This window comes from Leptonychotes weddellii, chromosome 4 (genome assembly GCF_054177405.1).
Source record: "Leptonychotes weddellii isolate Sample4059 chromosome 4, ASM5417740v2, whole genome shotgun sequence".
NCBI lineage: Eukaryota > Metazoa > Chordata > Mammalia > Carnivora > Phocidae > Leptonychotes > Leptonychotes weddellii.
In genome coordinates, this window is record NC_138372.1 from 31,772,866 (window position 1) to 31,788,678 (window position 15,813).

The 15,813-nt window shown below is 53.0% G+C and overlaps 1 protein-coding gene across 12 annotated transcripts in view; it reads right to left on the reverse strand.

The window, feature by feature from the left end:
* ERI3 (ERI1 exoribonuclease family member 3) overlaps nt 1–15,813 on the reverse strand; it is a 126,419-nt gene continuing 110,606 nt past the window's right edge. For 11 of the 12 annotated variants that reach the window (XR_014144846.1, XM_031022761.2, XM_006728976.3 and 8 more), the window contains one exon: nt 1–531. Coding sequence is in view for 11 of the 12 variants with exons in the window: in XM_031022761.2 (XP_030878621.1) it covers nt 449–531 (83 nt within the window). In the remaining variant the exon portion in view is untranslated. Of the gene's footprint in view, nt 532–3,796; nt 6,554–15,813 lie in introns of those variants that run through there. The other variant, XM_081818291.1, reaches the window with a different exon arrangement.

The following is a 15,813-nucleotide window of genomic DNA, read 5'->3' on the forward strand; positions in this document are numbered from 1 at the left end:
CTCGTTTCCCCGACTTTATTCAGTGGCACGTTCACAGCGGGGATGGGGGTAGACACAAGGTGGGGCCTGATCTGTCCTGGAGCCCTGGGGGCACCACACACCATGCACTACAGATGGGAGGGGGCACAGGGGGGCTCAGTGGCCCCAGCAGAGGCCTGTGTACCAGGGAAGAGGCGGTGAGTGCCTGGGTCCCCCTAGCCCAGGCCCACAGTGGGAGGGGCTAATACTGGGCTGTGGTTGAGGGGTTGGGGTGGGGGGCACAAAGTGTCTGCTCCAGAGGGGCCGAGTGGCCAAGGCCTTACCCAGGGCACAAGCCCACAGGGCAGGCTGGGGGACACTCTGGATGTAGAGCTGTGCCACTCTCCCTTTTCCCCTCTGGTGAGGGAAAGGAGGGTTCTGGGCTGGGCCAAGCAGCTACCCTGTCCTGCCCCATCCCGTCCTCGGCCGATCAGAATGGCTTTGATGTCTGCTTGAAAATGAAGCCTTGATATGCAAGTGTCTTCATGATGTTGGCAATGTTCTTGCAGTCATCTGAGAAGAGAAAGAGAAGACATTTAGATGGGTCCCAGATCCTTCCCCTCTGTGCCCACAGGTGCTCTTACATTGTGGGGGAGGGGAGCAGGGTCAGATTCAGGAGCCACAGGCTCTAAACCAGGGGGTCCTGTGCCCTGGTGGCAGCATCTCCAGCCTCAGGTTGGGCTGGATGAGGCTGGGCCGGCAGGAAGCGTGGTCTCAATGCTGCTCAGGCCCATAATTCATGCTGGAAATTGGCCGGCATGTCCCACCCCGGCCCCAGCGGTGATGTATGGGCGCCGTCGCAGTAAGAAAAAGGCAGAGTAAATGTGTAATTTCTCCCTTGACGGCCCCCGGCCGCTGGGCGATCCTTCTTGTTGCCGCCGCATGGGGACGGCCCGTCCGCCACACTCCGTCTTCCCGCCACCCGCCTTGATGTCTCCATTTCATTACTGTGCGGCCATTCATCACGCCCACGGCCAGGGTGACTTTGCCGGCATTTGCGTGTGTGTGTGTGTGTGTGCGAGTGAGTGAGTGAGTGAGAGAGAGATATGGCCCAGGCCATAATCGCTGGTGACAAGGCACAAGCCTTGGCACTTTGGGGCCGGGGGCCTGGTCAGCCTGCTCTGGACACCTGCTCCCCCATGTCGCCCCAGAGCAGCGGAGAGGGTCCAGGTTTGTGGACCTTTGACACCTGGGCCAGCAATCTTCTACTAGACATGCCTGTGTGCTCAGTCTAAGCCCTGCCTCTCCCCCCCACTAGGCCCAAAGCTGGTGCCAGTCAGGCTTCGGTCCTGCCTCTGGCTGTACCTAAGTAGGTCTGCTCCTGCCAGACCGTGTCAGCAGTTTCTCCAGTACTGGTCCCTGTGAGAAACTCCTGGAACCCCGGCGGCTGCAGGAGCAGGTGCTCCGCGCCTTCAGTATCATGGACATAGGCCAGGGCTGGTTCTAACGCCACCAGCAGGAGGTGCAGCTGCCCAACGCTTGTCCCTCTACAGAAAGCCAAGGACAGAAATGGCCTAAGCGCCCAGGGTTTTTCTGTTCCACTGCCCAGAACACCAGCCAGCTCCCCATCCCTTCGCCTGCCCCTCCTCCCACCCCTCTCCCACCTCCCATAGACGGTCCTGGGCCATAACCAGGACCTCAGCCGCTACCAGCCCTCATGGGATCGGTGCTGTGAATGCAGAAGCATTATACTTCGATGTCATAATCAGGTGTGGGGTGGTGGCAAGGTCAAGGTGGGGTCAGGAGGCCTCTGCATCTGTCAAGGGCCAACCCCTTCCATTGAGCCCTCCAGCCTGCCCTTGCTAGAACCTTAGACTAGGAAACGGGGCCCAACAGCGCTAGAAAAGGGCTGTGGAAGCAGGCGTCTTGGCCAGCCCAGGTCCCGTGTCATTAGCCAGATGCGACTCGGTGAGGGCAGACAGGTCACACAGGGTCCTGTTTCACAGACCTCGACATGAACGTACCCAAGGGGAATGTGGGCATGGAAAAGGGGGACACCCTTTTCCTCCAGGGACCCAGGAAGCCACGAGGGCTGGTCTGAGGCAGGACAGTGGGAAGACAGATGGGTGGGTAGTGGCGGCCATGGCAACTCCAGACGTGACCCGTCCCCGTAGTTTATGGGCCGGACACGCACCCCGCTCAGCTGAGGCCCCATCATTTGTCTCCCTTAGTGTGTATGCCTGTGCTGTGGGGGTAGAGGGTGGAGGGAGGGGGATGCGACAGGAGTGAGGCAGCTGACAGGAAGGGGAAGGGGGCAGGCTGGAGATGGGGCAGGAGGGTTTATGATAGGGTCCAGAGGCTGTGATGGCACCGTCAAAAAGGCTACGATAGGGTGATTTTCTTCCCAAAGAAGTCCGGCCTTGTCAGGGCACCTCCAATCCTTCCTGTCTCCTGCACTCTGGGGACCATGGCCACTGTGCATATTAAGAATAAGTCCCCTCGTTATCTGCAATTACCCAGCGGCCACACACCTCATTTCTTCCAGCAGAAAAGAAAATTAGTTTTCTATTGACTTCATCTGGCTCCTCCCTCATTGCTGGACAAATCGCTCAATCTGCCTCCCCTGGCCCAAGTGAATGTGCCCAGCCCCTCCCCGCCAGGTCACCAGCCATCCAGTGGGCCAGCACTGACCTCCCACCTGTGCCTGGCCCCAGTCTGTCCTTGACCTCTCTGCACTTGACACACTGGCTGGCTTCATCCACACCCTGAGCTTCAGCGAGCCCTGAAGATCGCCATCTCCTGCCTGCACCTCTCCTGAGCTCTGGAACATCTCTTTCTAGATCCATACAAACTCAAAACACCCCAGTAATGCAATTTCCTTCCCCACATGTCTTCACTACCCAGTGTTCTCCATCCCAGTGAACAGCACCCCAAGTGCTCCCAAAGAAGCCTGAGAATCAGGCTTGACACTTTGCCCTCTCCTTCCCCAAATCTCAAGTATCAACTGGATTTTATCTTACTCTGTTTAATCATCTACTTCCCTTCATTCCGCCCCCCACCCCAGTGCAGACCCCATCATCTCTTGCTCTTACACAGCCTATCCTCTTTCTTCTCCCTCTAATCCATTCTCTTGTGGCCCAAGTGATCACATCCTTGTCTAAGTCCTTTCAATGGCTCCCGCCGCCCTCAGGTTCAAGGCTATACTCTTTAATAGGACTTAAAGGTAAAGGCCCTGTAAAAACGGGTCCCTGCTCTCTCTGGTCTCACCTCTGCCACTCTCTACCCCCAATCCCTGTGTTGCAATCTCCAGGAACCTCTGTTTTCTGAAAATGACAAAGGCAGACGCATTTCTAGTCTTAACTTTGCCCACTGGCTGTGTGCTTGTGGCAAGTGCTTACATTTCTTTGAACTTCAGGTTCCTCCACTAGGGGTGATAAGGGACGCTACATGTGTTAACTGTGAGCACTGAGCAGGTGACACCCTTCCACACCCCATCTTTGTCGGTGCTTTAGGTTTGGAATACGTCCTCTTCTTGGAGGGGAGGCAAGGACGCTAGTTTCCCGGGTGACCCAACGGTGAGAGGGTATATACTGTACAGTCTCTGGCACAGATGACAGAGAGGCCAGCACACGCGATGAGAGCAGCCGGCATTCATCGCACAAGCTCACACTGACTACTGATCCTGTTTACTGAGGATTCTGGAGCCCACCTTGTTGTAACTGGTCCACCACAACCAAGAAAGAGAGACCCAGAATTGAGAAGACACTTGTTTCAGTTCACCAAGTCCGTGGTATGGCAGTTATGGGCTTCCAGCCCAGGCTCTTTTTCTAGCCCTTGAAACCTCATGAGTCAGTGCAACCTACTGATCAGTTTAAAAAGTCAATGGCACAGTTAGAAAATGAGGAAATGGGGCAGAGGTGAAGAGGCAAATCTGGGCCTTTTAACAGGCCAGGAGTTCGGAGAGAGCCAGCAGCAGGGTGAGGCTGGTGACAACATGGCCTCTGGGAGAGTCCTCTGCTTGAAGCCCTGGGGCCCCATGGGTCAGCAGCCCCCGCTTCTGGCACCTCTCACTGAGCTAATGAGGCCAGCCGGAACCCATTATGGTGTAGAGGGTAAGGGGTGGGAGGCACACAGTCTTGTGCCCACAATGGAGGCCTCCGAGGTAGGTCTTCCTTACCTCCAAATTCTAGAAGACTAACCTGATTTTATGCTCCTGCAGGGTTATCAGCTTGTGACAAGATAACTCTCTTCTGTTTGGGGCATTAATATTCTTAACACTGGAAATATTTTTATATTGCCAAGACCATAACGGGAGATGTGCAGCTGCTTAAATCCCTCCAAGAGGTGAGTGGGGCTAGCACCTGACTTGGATAAGCTTGTTGGCTGGGCCCAAGGGTAGTCGAATATCTGCTTGGCAAAGCTGCTAGTGGAAGGGGGGCTCAGACCACATAGGACACCCAGTGAGGGCTGACACAGGACAATGACCGGAGGCCGCTCCAGTTAGCTGCACTTGTCTGGGGACTGAACAGTAGAGGGCAGGAAGCAGGGCCTGGGCGAGGACCACCCTCAGCAGGGAAAGGGCTCAAGGAAACTCTTGGAGGACCATTTATTCGTGCACTCATTCATTCAGCAAACACACACCGACACTTCTGTGCGCTGGGTGCACACGCGCCGTGCCGGGTCACAAGCCTCGCTGCAGACTGTTGCTCCCTGCCCTCAAGGAGCTCAGAGGCAGGCCCGGAAGTGGTGTGGTGTGAGCAGTGCTACGGGGAAAGGCGGCACAGAAAAGGCACCGAGAATCAGGAAAGGGCTCCCCGGAGGACAAAGCCAGGCAGAAGTCTGAGGGCACATGGTGGTGGGGGCAGGCGGGGTGGGGGGCGCTGGCCAGCAAGCTGGGCTTGAAGTGCGGAGGTGATCCCGGCATAGTGAATAGTACAGGCACCTTGCTGGAGGGGAAACGTAGTGTGTCCAAAAACACGTAAGTCTAGCAGGCGGTGGGCGTGATGAAGAGTAAGAGGCAGGGGAGTGGCGAGAGGCGAAGCTGGCCAGGTCAGCAGTGACTGGCCAGAGGAAACCCTGGAGACTGGATGCTAAGCTAAGGAGCTTCAGAGCTTCTTATTCTGGGAATGACGGGGAGACGCTAGCATATATGAGGAGGGACAAGACAGGAGCCTATCTGTGTTTCAAGGATTGGAGGGGTTAACCCTGAAGGCACAGACACCGACAAGCAGACTGTACTATGGTCCAGGCCAGAAACAGTGGCCCAGAACCAGGCCAGTGGTGGCGGAGACGGAGATGGGGATGTATTGACGGCGTGGAGACGTGGACAGAGGCAAGAGATTTTAAGGAAACAGAATGAGCAAGCCTTAATGGGGAGAGATCAGGGTGTGGGTCTGTAGGGGGCTGAGTCTAGGATCTTAGTCAAACTCATGGAGGTAAGGCAAACCTGAGGTGCCATAGGTTTGGGCCAGTGATGACCTTAGTGTTAATCTTGAGATTCCTATGGGACATTTAAATGTATCAGGCATTTCCTTTACAGCTTCTAGGCTTTGTATCTCACTGAAAAAGGCCTTCCCTATCCCAGTGCTATTAGAAAACTATCATATATTTTCTTCTAATACTTTGTTTTTATATTTAACTTTTTAATCTCTCTGGAATTTATTTTCATATATGGTGAGAAATAGAAGATCTAACTTTACTTTTCTTCCCTAGTGGATAGCCACTGTCCTATCACCATTGATTGAACTGTCCACACTTTCCCCACCCTTCTGAAATGATGCCTCTATTATATATACAATTCCCATACGTGAGTCTGTTGGAGCGAGGAAGGAGAATGAATATGAAATGATCAAAGCGGCGAACTGGACTGGGAGACATCAGGGGCAGCAGGGTGACACGCTGCTGACTTTATAGGGCGGCAAGGCAGTGTGGCCTAAAGGAAGACTCAGACAAACCTGAGGCCTCCTGCCTAAAAAGCTCAGCCTGGTAAGCACACTGTCTTAGTGATCTCCAGGAGCTGGTGAGGAATGGGGCCAGAGCCCATGGAGCAGGGATGGGGTGGGGAGAACAGCACTGGAAGCAGGAACCTTAGTAAAGACGAGAGAGAGCAAGAACCCTGGTGTGTTGACATTCTAGAACCTCATTTGGCCGCTACATCTTTCTGTATGCACATCTTGGCAGCAACGTGCCTGAGAGCAAAGGGCCAGTGGGTCAATGCTGGGCCTGCTTGACAGAAGACTGCCAGATTAATAAGTCCCCAGCCCCAGAGGGGACATAATTATACTAAAAAATTATTTGTTCTTTGGCTGAAGTTTAAATTTAATTGGTGTCCTATATTTTTATTTGCTAACTGGGCAACTCTATGCTGGGGGCCAGCATCTCAAGCTGCAGCTGGGTACAACTCAGGGTACAAGAGCACAGCGTAGCTCCGAAGGAAGACAGGAGCCAAGGCAGTGAATTTGGGCCTGAACCAGCAGAAAGCCCTGGACATCCTAAGATTCTGGGTTCAAATCCAAACTCCATCACTTCGTAACTGTGAACTTGAGCAAGTTACGGTGCTTTTATTTCACCTCTCTGTGTCTTGGTTTCTTCTTTTCTAAAATGGGAACAATAATGATAATTATAGCAACTACTTTCCTCAAAGGGTTGTTGAAAAGATGAAATGAGTTTTTATTTGTGAAGTGCTTAAAACAGTGGCTGGGTGAGTGATTATTATTGTGGTTGCTATTCCAATAATATCCAATAATAATGTTATTCCAGCAGCAATACCCTGAGATCCCACAAGCCCGTTCCCTTGTCCCAGACATGGCCCACGCAGTCCCCTGGGCGCCCAGACAGGGCTATCCTGGCCCACCTGACACCACCCCCAGATATAGAACCCTCTCCCCAGACACGGCTCCCACAGCTCCCTCTGCTTCCCCCCAGACAGGGCCCTTATAGCCTCAACTCCAAAGTGACCCCTTCTTCTAGCCCCTCCCCTCCGCCCCCTCCACCCCACCGAAGTGCCTGGAGGTGCCACAGGGCTGATGGTGAAGGATGACGGTGGTTCCACAATAAGGGGAAAAGGCAATTTCATCTTGATTAGCAGGCGATTTCTCTCTCCGTAATAAGCGCGCTCCAAATAATTAGCGTGTTTTACGTAATAATGAAATTACAGAAATGCAGTCCACTTATTCAAACAACTCACCATTACCATATTTTTAAATATTAGACTTAATTAGAGTTTATCACTTCAGAGAAGTATGCGGACCGAAGATGTTTTTAAAAAAATCCTCATAAAGTGTTTATTAAGCGCTGGTAAAGCTGGGATAATGATGTGTTTGGAAATTAAGGCAATCAAACACTTACCGCCGCTCCTGGAGGCCGGGCATGGAAATGAGGCCATTACACGCCCATTACCCGCCAGCTCAGAGCCACTTGGGGGGCGGGGAGAGCGTGGGCCTGGCCGAGAGGGCAGAGCGCCCGGAAACGCCTGTGCCAACATCCCACAACAGCCTGGCCAGCGAGCAGGCGTCAAAGCCTTATGTCACTTACATCACATTTGGCCACCAGAAGCCCAACTCAGACTTGCCCAGGCAAATGACCGGATTGGTCCCAAATGCCAAAGATGACACCCAAGACCAACCCTGACCCAGACTCCCAGGCTGGGCGGGACCTGTCACCTCCATTCAAACCCTAGCGCAGAGTGGGGACAAAAGCCTGCTTGGGCAGCCAAGAGAGGTCAATGAGAGGAGGCAGAGGCTGAGGAAGCCACAGATCCAGAGCAGGTGACTGCTCCCAACTCTGGGCCACACAGGAAGGGCTAGCTACAGTAGCGGGAAGGGTCTAGGAGGGAACTGGGGAATTGAGCCATGAGCCAAAGGTACAGAGGAGCCAGGCCTCGGGCCTGGGAACACACCTGGATCAGGGAAAGCAGGCAAGAAGGGTGGTGGGAGAGGGGCTGGTGGCTCCAGGCCCCATTTATCCCAGTGAATAACTAATTCCAGAATTTATAGTGCTGGGTTTTTGTTCTGTGGCCATTTATATCTGCGAGGAGAGGAAATGAAGAGGCAGCACGGACGCCACATCTTTCTGTGTTATTGCTTGTCTGCCATTTGCAAATCATTATTAATTGTGGGCCCTGGTGGCGGGCTGGGTGGGGGCCGGGCTGGGTACATCCACATAGCTCTTCATCAAGGACCCCAGCCGCTGCCCCAGAGAGCCAATTACCCCGCCCTGATTGGGATCAGATAAAGAGGGAATTTTTACAAATTAGGGAATAAATAGAATTTCCACACAGGGCGCGGGCAGGACCTGAGAGGCTGTAATGAAAAACCATCCGTCACCATCAGCGCGGCCTGGGCACGTAGCCCCGGCACTCCCTCCCCTCGTGGGCCCGCCCTAACGCTCAGGGGCCTGGGTGTACAGGTCTAAGGACACCGCTACTCCCCACCCCCACCCCAGGCCCAGAAACAGGGACAGGACTTCCCTGGTGGGCTGTCTCTACACCGGCTGGGCTGAAGAGGCCTAGGCCCCAGCTCCGACACTTTCCCTACTGCCTCCTCTTCCTTTCCCTGTCTGCCTCTCCCTCTGGATGTTAACAAGGACGACACTGAGGTGGTCATGAGAAAGGCCAGAGTTGGGGACCACAGGGCAAAGACCACACCCATGCCCCTACAGCTACGGCAGCCCTAGGGCAGAGCCCCGGCCCTGTGGACCACTCATTCTGGGCTCCCATTAGCGCTCCTCCCCTTGGATCATTAAATATGTATATCTTATTACACGCCTTGTTAGAGTATCGAGCTCTATTGACTGATGATAAATCCTGAGCCTCGTCCTGGCCATAAATTTATCTGGAGATGATGAAGACTCAATAATCTAGTCAGGCAGATAATATCATCGGGCCTTAAAAAAGATCATTACATTATATGTCAGAATTAAAAGTGAAATACGCCGTAGTAACAGGGCGGCTGCTCTGGCCATTACATCGGGTGCCCGCCTCCCCCACTCACTCCTAGCCAAGGCCCCATCCAGGTAGAGGAGCCGAGAAGCCTCACCCTCCTCCTCCTGACTCTGGGATACTACAGCTGCAAGTGCCAGAGGTTAGCCAGATAACCCAAGGCCGAGCGAAGGCGACCCGGCCGGGGTGGGCTGAGAAGAGGCAGCTCCTGAGAACAGCTGGGCACATCTGCCATCCCTGGCGGCCACCTCTGCCCCATTCCTCCTTACCCTGTCCCTAGGGGTCCCCCGTGGGACTGTCTTCTGAGGGTCCTTGAGTGGCTCCAACAAGAAGGTGACAGGGCCTTACCCCTCTCCAGAATGGCCTGACCAACCAGGGTGGATTTTTTTCCAAAATGCCAACACTGGGATTCAGACAGGTTAGGCCACTTGCCAGTACCGCCCCAGGCACCTGTGACCTGGCCCCAGACCCATGGTCAGCAGTGCCTCTGAGGCCTTTCTCGTGAGCGTGTGCTAGCAATCTAGGCCCTGGCCACCTCCTTCCCAGGAGGCCCGCCTGTCATAGCCTCTACAACCTGTCCTTTGAGAAACTTGCTGCCAGCCTCTTGGATCTCTGACCTCAGCACTAATGACCGTTTCCACTGTATCCTATTTCCACTCATTTCCACAGTTACACCTTCTACCTTTTTAACATCCTCCACTGCTCTTCCTTTGAAATATTAAATTCCAAATGTCCCTAGTTACTGGGAATAATACACTTTTCTTTCATCTCACTGGAACCTTGAAACATTAATACCTCTACTCTATCCAGATACACCACCCGCCTCCTCTCTTTACTTTCTCCCCTGTCTACTTTTGACTGCTTACCCAACAGTCATTCCCTTGCTGCCAACCTGGCAGAGCCCACGCCTTCCTCCTGTGACCAGGGTGAATCCTCCGGGTCTGAGCCACCTGTGGTGATCCCATCCCTCTTGCCGCTCACTGGTTTAGTGGTGGCCGTGTGTTCTGGCGAGTGAGAATGAGGGTAAGTTTGCTGAAAGACCTTCAAGGAAAACTTCTTCACTCTTGTGAAGAGGAACACAAGGAGGAAGTAGTCCTTTATATTCTGCGGGAGGTTTTCATGTTTGCACATTATGTCTGGGACTGCAGAAGCCATCTTCTAAACGTTAGGGGAGTTAGCCTGTGAAGAACATGCTGAAGATAACAGAACAGAAAAATGGGAAAAGTCTGGGTCCTTTATGACATTGCTGAGATGCTGAATTAACTAATCCTAGGATCACCTTATCTCCAGACTTTTGTGAGGTAATAAATCCTATTATTTAAGATATCTTGCATTGAGTTTTCTTTTTCTTGCAGCCAGAAGCATACTAACTGATACAGAATGTAAAGACAGGAAAGAGAGTGACATAACAAATGGGCCCTATAACATACACTTGGCTGAAGGGAGGAGGGAGGGCAAAGGGCAATGACGGCCCTGTTATTTCAAGCCAGGAAGTTGGTAACTCTTGTTATGCTCTCTTGAAACATTTGACCAAATTGTTTCCTGCTATATGGCAAGACACAGGCCATGTTACTACTAAAAAGGCTAAAAGAGTCAAGTTTTGATGGGAACCCACATGAAAACAGAGAGGGAAGAAAACGCAACTGAACGAAGGAAAATTTTTTTATGTCTATGGCTTGTGATCTAAGATGCCTGAGAGTCCCACAGCTCCACAAAGTCATCGGGGGCTTAGACTTCTTTCTACCCTTCTCAGCATGTTGCTTCTAATTTCCAGGTTATTTCCTGGTCCAAAATGGCTGCGGGAGCTCCAAGCATCACATCCACATTTTAGGAAAGAGGAAGAAGGAAACAGCAAGAACAATGTACTTCCCGGCTGAGTCACTTCCTTTTAAGTATCATTCCTGGAGGTCTCACACAACTCTTTTCCTTTTATCTCACTGGCCAAAACTCAGGGACATAACCATATCTAGCTGTATGAGGAACTAAAAAGAAGTGGTGTTTTAACTGGGTACACACCGCTGCCCCTGGTGATACCAGGGTTCCTTTTAGTGAGGAAGGAAGACAATGGATATCGGGGTATGACGCAAGCGGTTCCCGTCCTAGCAACATAACCGACGCACCTCACACAGGAGCCTGGATTCCATGGCCCATCATCTCAGTCCTTTCTTGCCAACATTCTCAACTCTCTTGCTCTTTTCCTTCCATCACCCTTGCCTGGAAAAACCCAAACTGCCCTCTCTATGCTTGCACCTGGGCTGAGCGTGACTAGAGAACATCACAACCATACAGATTTGTGCCCCTCCTAAAACCAGAGTCCGCAAGCTCACCTGGGTGTATGAAACCGCCTGGCTGACCACCTACGCTCCTGATCAGCACGCGGGCGCTCTCCCTTTCTCCCTAGTGGCCTTTTCTCTACTTCCCACCACTCTCAAGTCCCCCCCACACACACACATAGTGTGGTCTCCTACTTCACAGGAGACACAGGACGCACTGTCCTCTCACTTGTTACAGAGGGAGGAGAGAGGGTGCGTCCCCATGGCACTTCTAAAGCCCATCCCTCACTCCACCTGGGTTTTCCACCCCATTTCCTTTTTGGGGGCCTTATGTGATGAGCAAGCCCCTTTCTGATAGAGCCTTGATTGTTTTTCTGCACTGCTTCTTCACATAAGCATGTAAACATATCAAATCTCTCCCATCTTTAAAAACACCCTCGCCTTAACTCCTCTTCCACAGGCCTGGTAGCCAACCTCTCCTCCCTTTCATAGCCAAACTTCCTGGTTAACGCTCAAGGCCTCCTTCCCTCATTTCCCACCCTACAATCTGATTTCCCCACCTGTGTCCTACTGAACCGCTTTCTCGAATGATCCCTCCAACCTCACAGGGCTGAAAGTCCAGTGGTTTAGATGGCCCCAGTGGACTAACTCGTGCCCTGAAGCTCTTTTCCCCTGGTTTTGGTGACAGCACCTTCCCTCCCTATCCAACTCCTTCAGCTTCTTTGTACGTGTCTTTCTTCTGATTGTCCCTACAGAGTGGGTGTTGCTCAAAGCTGCCACTGGTCCCCTTCTCATTCTCCACTCCCCCACTGGGCACACTTGGCCAGCCCTGAGCTTATCTACCCTAGATGTCCCAGTGATTTCTAAACCTATAGTCCCACTACCACCACCCTGGTCCAGGGCACCACCACCTCTCACCCTAGGAGACAGCAGTGCCCCCGCCAATCTCCTCCAAGGTGTCCTTCTAAGCCACAAATCTGGTCATTTCACTCCCTGTCTTAAAACCTTTCAATGATCCTGGAACAGAAAAAGGACAGCATTGGAAACACTGGTGAAATCCAAGTATGACCTTCAGTTTAGCTCACAGTATAGTACCCAAGTTCATTTCCTGATACTGATAACTGTACTGTGATTATGTCAGATGCTAACATGAGAGAAAGCCGGTTAAGAGATGTATAGAAACTTCTCTGTAATGTAAAATTGGTTCAAAGTAAAAAGTTTAAGAGTTAATCATTAAAATAACAACCACCACTCCAACAGCACCTCACTGCTCCCAGGATAGTGTCCAAACTTCTTTATAAAGTTCCGGGGATCTGCCCAGGTTCCCCCTCAGGCCTCATCTTCCCCACTCTCCTGCTGGACCCGAGTTCAGGCTCTTTAGCTTCTCAGCTTTTTCTGCACGCCCTCCTTCTGCTGGAAAGCCCCGCCCCTTGCTATCATTGCCTCAGGTGCCTTACCTGGGCCCTCATGTTTGTGTTAGGGATCCTTCTACGTGTTTCACAGCACCCCATGTTCCTCTACTGTGATGGCCTGTGTCACCTCCTGCTAGATCACAAACCCGAGGGCACTAATGTTACCTGTGCAGAGGCCCTCAGTAAACATGTATTAAGTGGAAGAAAGGAAGAACTGGAAGAAAAGAAAGAGGGAAGGATGGGAGACAAGATCACAGGCAAACCTATTACAGCCCTGACATCCGTTGCCTAAAGCCTAGACATGCCAAGGCCCTGAAGATCAGTCAAGGTCCTTGTCCTCAGCTTCCAAAGTGCTGGGGGCTTCAGCCCCTTCCCCACCTCCACTCCTTCCTAGTATCTTGATTTCCCCAAGACCTGCCGGGCCAGGACACTGGCTGGGACCTGAGCTCTCAGCAGTCCGGCCACCAGTCTGTCCAGCAAACGGACGCATCTGGGGGCAGCAGTACTGGTGGTGGGACTCCCCAGTCCTAACAGTGATGCCCTGGAGAAGGGCCTGGCTCTGCCTGGGGACTCTGCGAGGGGGGCTGCCCTCCCGAAGCCCAGTCCCACCTGGTAAATATTTCATCCTCAAGCTGCTCAGCTAATCCCTATTAATTTCAATACCGCCGCCTTGCCTGGCTCAGCTCCCAATGCATTATTTATCCCCTTTGTTTGTTTGTCGCTAACAGGTGGGCCCCAGCGGAGGCGCTGACTGGGGACAAGCCCACTCCATCACAGTGTGGCTGTGAATTAATCATGAGGACTAATGGGAAGCACCTCAGCCCCAGGCACTGCCCTAGCTGTCTCCCCCTGCCCTGGCACCCAGGGGTGGGCCAGGGCCACCTCAGCTCAACTCAATTCAAAACAACACATTTTAGTTACTATCTGCCTACAAGAGTCAGACACAAGGTTACCCTTTGGGGATACAAGCTGAACAAACAGACATAAGTTCCTGCCCTCAGGGAACTTACAATCCAGGTGAGGAGAGAGGTGTTAAATGACTATTTCTTAATTAGGATCATGAGGAAAGGCTGTGCAGGGGAAGTGCTGGGTGTTACGAAGGTGTGCACAGGGGAGGACCTGACCAAGTCTAGGAGTCAGGGAAGGCTTCCCTGGGAAAGCAAACTTTGAGCTGCTCTCTGAAGGTTGAGCAGGAGTTAATCAGGCCAAGGACCCATAAAGCCATTTGGGAAGGCCAATGGCAGTTTCCAGAAAATGGGGGAGGCTCTTGTGCTGGAGTGCAGAGGGCATGAGGAGAGCGGCTCAAGAAGGGGCAGGCCCAGCTCGGGGATGCTCTTCTCCCTCCATGACTGGCATTTTGTTCCTGGTGGACTGCCATGGACACATCCTGAACACCTGATATGCTCACTCACACCACCTCTGCTGACTTGAGCAACATGTGATTTCTTGACCTTCTGCTTGTGGTTCCTGAAAGATGGTCAAGATCATTAACCCTCAATTGCACAGATTAGGAAACTCAGGTGAGCATTCAGCTTGGAGCTTATGAGAAGGCCTGTGTGGGCCTCTCAGCACCCTGAAGCTTAGGTGTGCCCATGGCAGGACAGGGCTGGATCTGGCCCATTGACTCTATGTGGGGACCAGGCACAGGGCTGGGAACACTGAGCTGCCTCAGCCACAAGTGCTCACATCACCTCCCAGCAAGGAACCTCCCTCACCTGTGCAATCCAGCACTGGACTGGGCACCCAGAAGACCTCAGCAAACATCTTCTGAATGAATGACTGAACAAAAGTGAATGAATGCCCCACAATCCTCCACAAAGATCCTTACTCTCCTCAAAACGTTTACAGAGAACTAAAATAGACAAATGGGCTACCTGGTACCTGGGGTGGGGGTGGGGGGGTAGGTTTACAGTATTTTTAAATGCATTACCTCCTTTCTCCTCATAGTAAGCCTGGGAGGTAGGAGTCACCATCAACCCCAATTTAAAAAGGAAGAGACAGAGGCCCAGAGTGGTGAATGACTTATCCAGGACCACACAACCTGGAAGTGATGAGCCTTGACTAGCACAAGGTCACCCTGCTTCTAGGCTCCTGGCTCCACCATACCCATAGGTCTGCCCCTCTGTGGGCATTTCCCCAGGGATTCCCCCTTGGTGGCTCCAGGAACCCTAGTTCTCAAGAATGATCCCCAAGTGGTCCCAGCTCATTTATGAACCAAATGTGGCTCTGCCAGGGCAGAGGCTTCACTGTGCACGTAGTCAGGGTTTGTAATTCTAGTCAAAGTGGCCACTTGGAAAATCTATATGTCTCCAGGCTCCCTGTACATCATGGTGTCAAGTCCTAGAGCAGAGGCATCCATCAGCACCTCCCAACGCCATGCTGTGTGTGCCCACATCCTCTTCCCACCCGTGTGCCTGTCCCTGGCTCCCAGCGGCTCAGGCAGTCCTAGCTGGCCCTGCGCAAAGGCTCACGCTGGCCTGCCTGCTTGGCCCCGCGGTACCCTTGCCTGCAGACTAGTCTGGCTGCTGGGCCCCACCCCTGCCCCAAATGCTGCCTCGGCCCTGCCTGCTTCTCTGCTCTCTCGGAGCTAGGCAGCCAGCACGGAGGCAGCCTTGATAACTCGCTAACGTGCTGCCCATGCTGTTCTTAAAAATTTATGACTGTGCAACATGAAAAATCCGGCTGAGGAGCCGTCATTAGCCGCGCTGCCTCCCTCCCCCACCAGAGCCGCCCTCGTAAATTGAGATTTATGGCTGCAGCAGGCGGGGCGGGGGCGTGTGCAGGCGGTGAGGATGTTGTAGGGGAGACAGGGAGACCGATGAGACAGCGGTGGGGCCGGGGGCTCCCCCCTGCGGCAGCTCCAGTTTATCACAGCCTGCGGTGAGACCCTCCGAGAGCAAGGTCTTGCCTGGGGTGTGAGCCCGGCACAGATGCTGGATTCCACCTAGCCGGGGGACTGGAGGGGGAGGGGCCTATCCCGTGCCAATCACTGGCTCCTTTAGGTGGAGGACCAGATCCTGAGGTCCAGGTGCTGAGCAAAGGCCTCTCAGGAGGATGATTTGAGGAGGAAGAAGGTTGGACGTAGGGAGGCATCATCATCCTAGTTGGAGTGACAAGGCCTGGGCCCCCAGAGCCAGATTCTCCAACCAGAGGCACGTAGATTGGGCTGTGATTGTGGTATCCCAACCAGAGAATTGGAGGGCAGGCAGGGAGCGGGGCAGAAGGGTGCCAG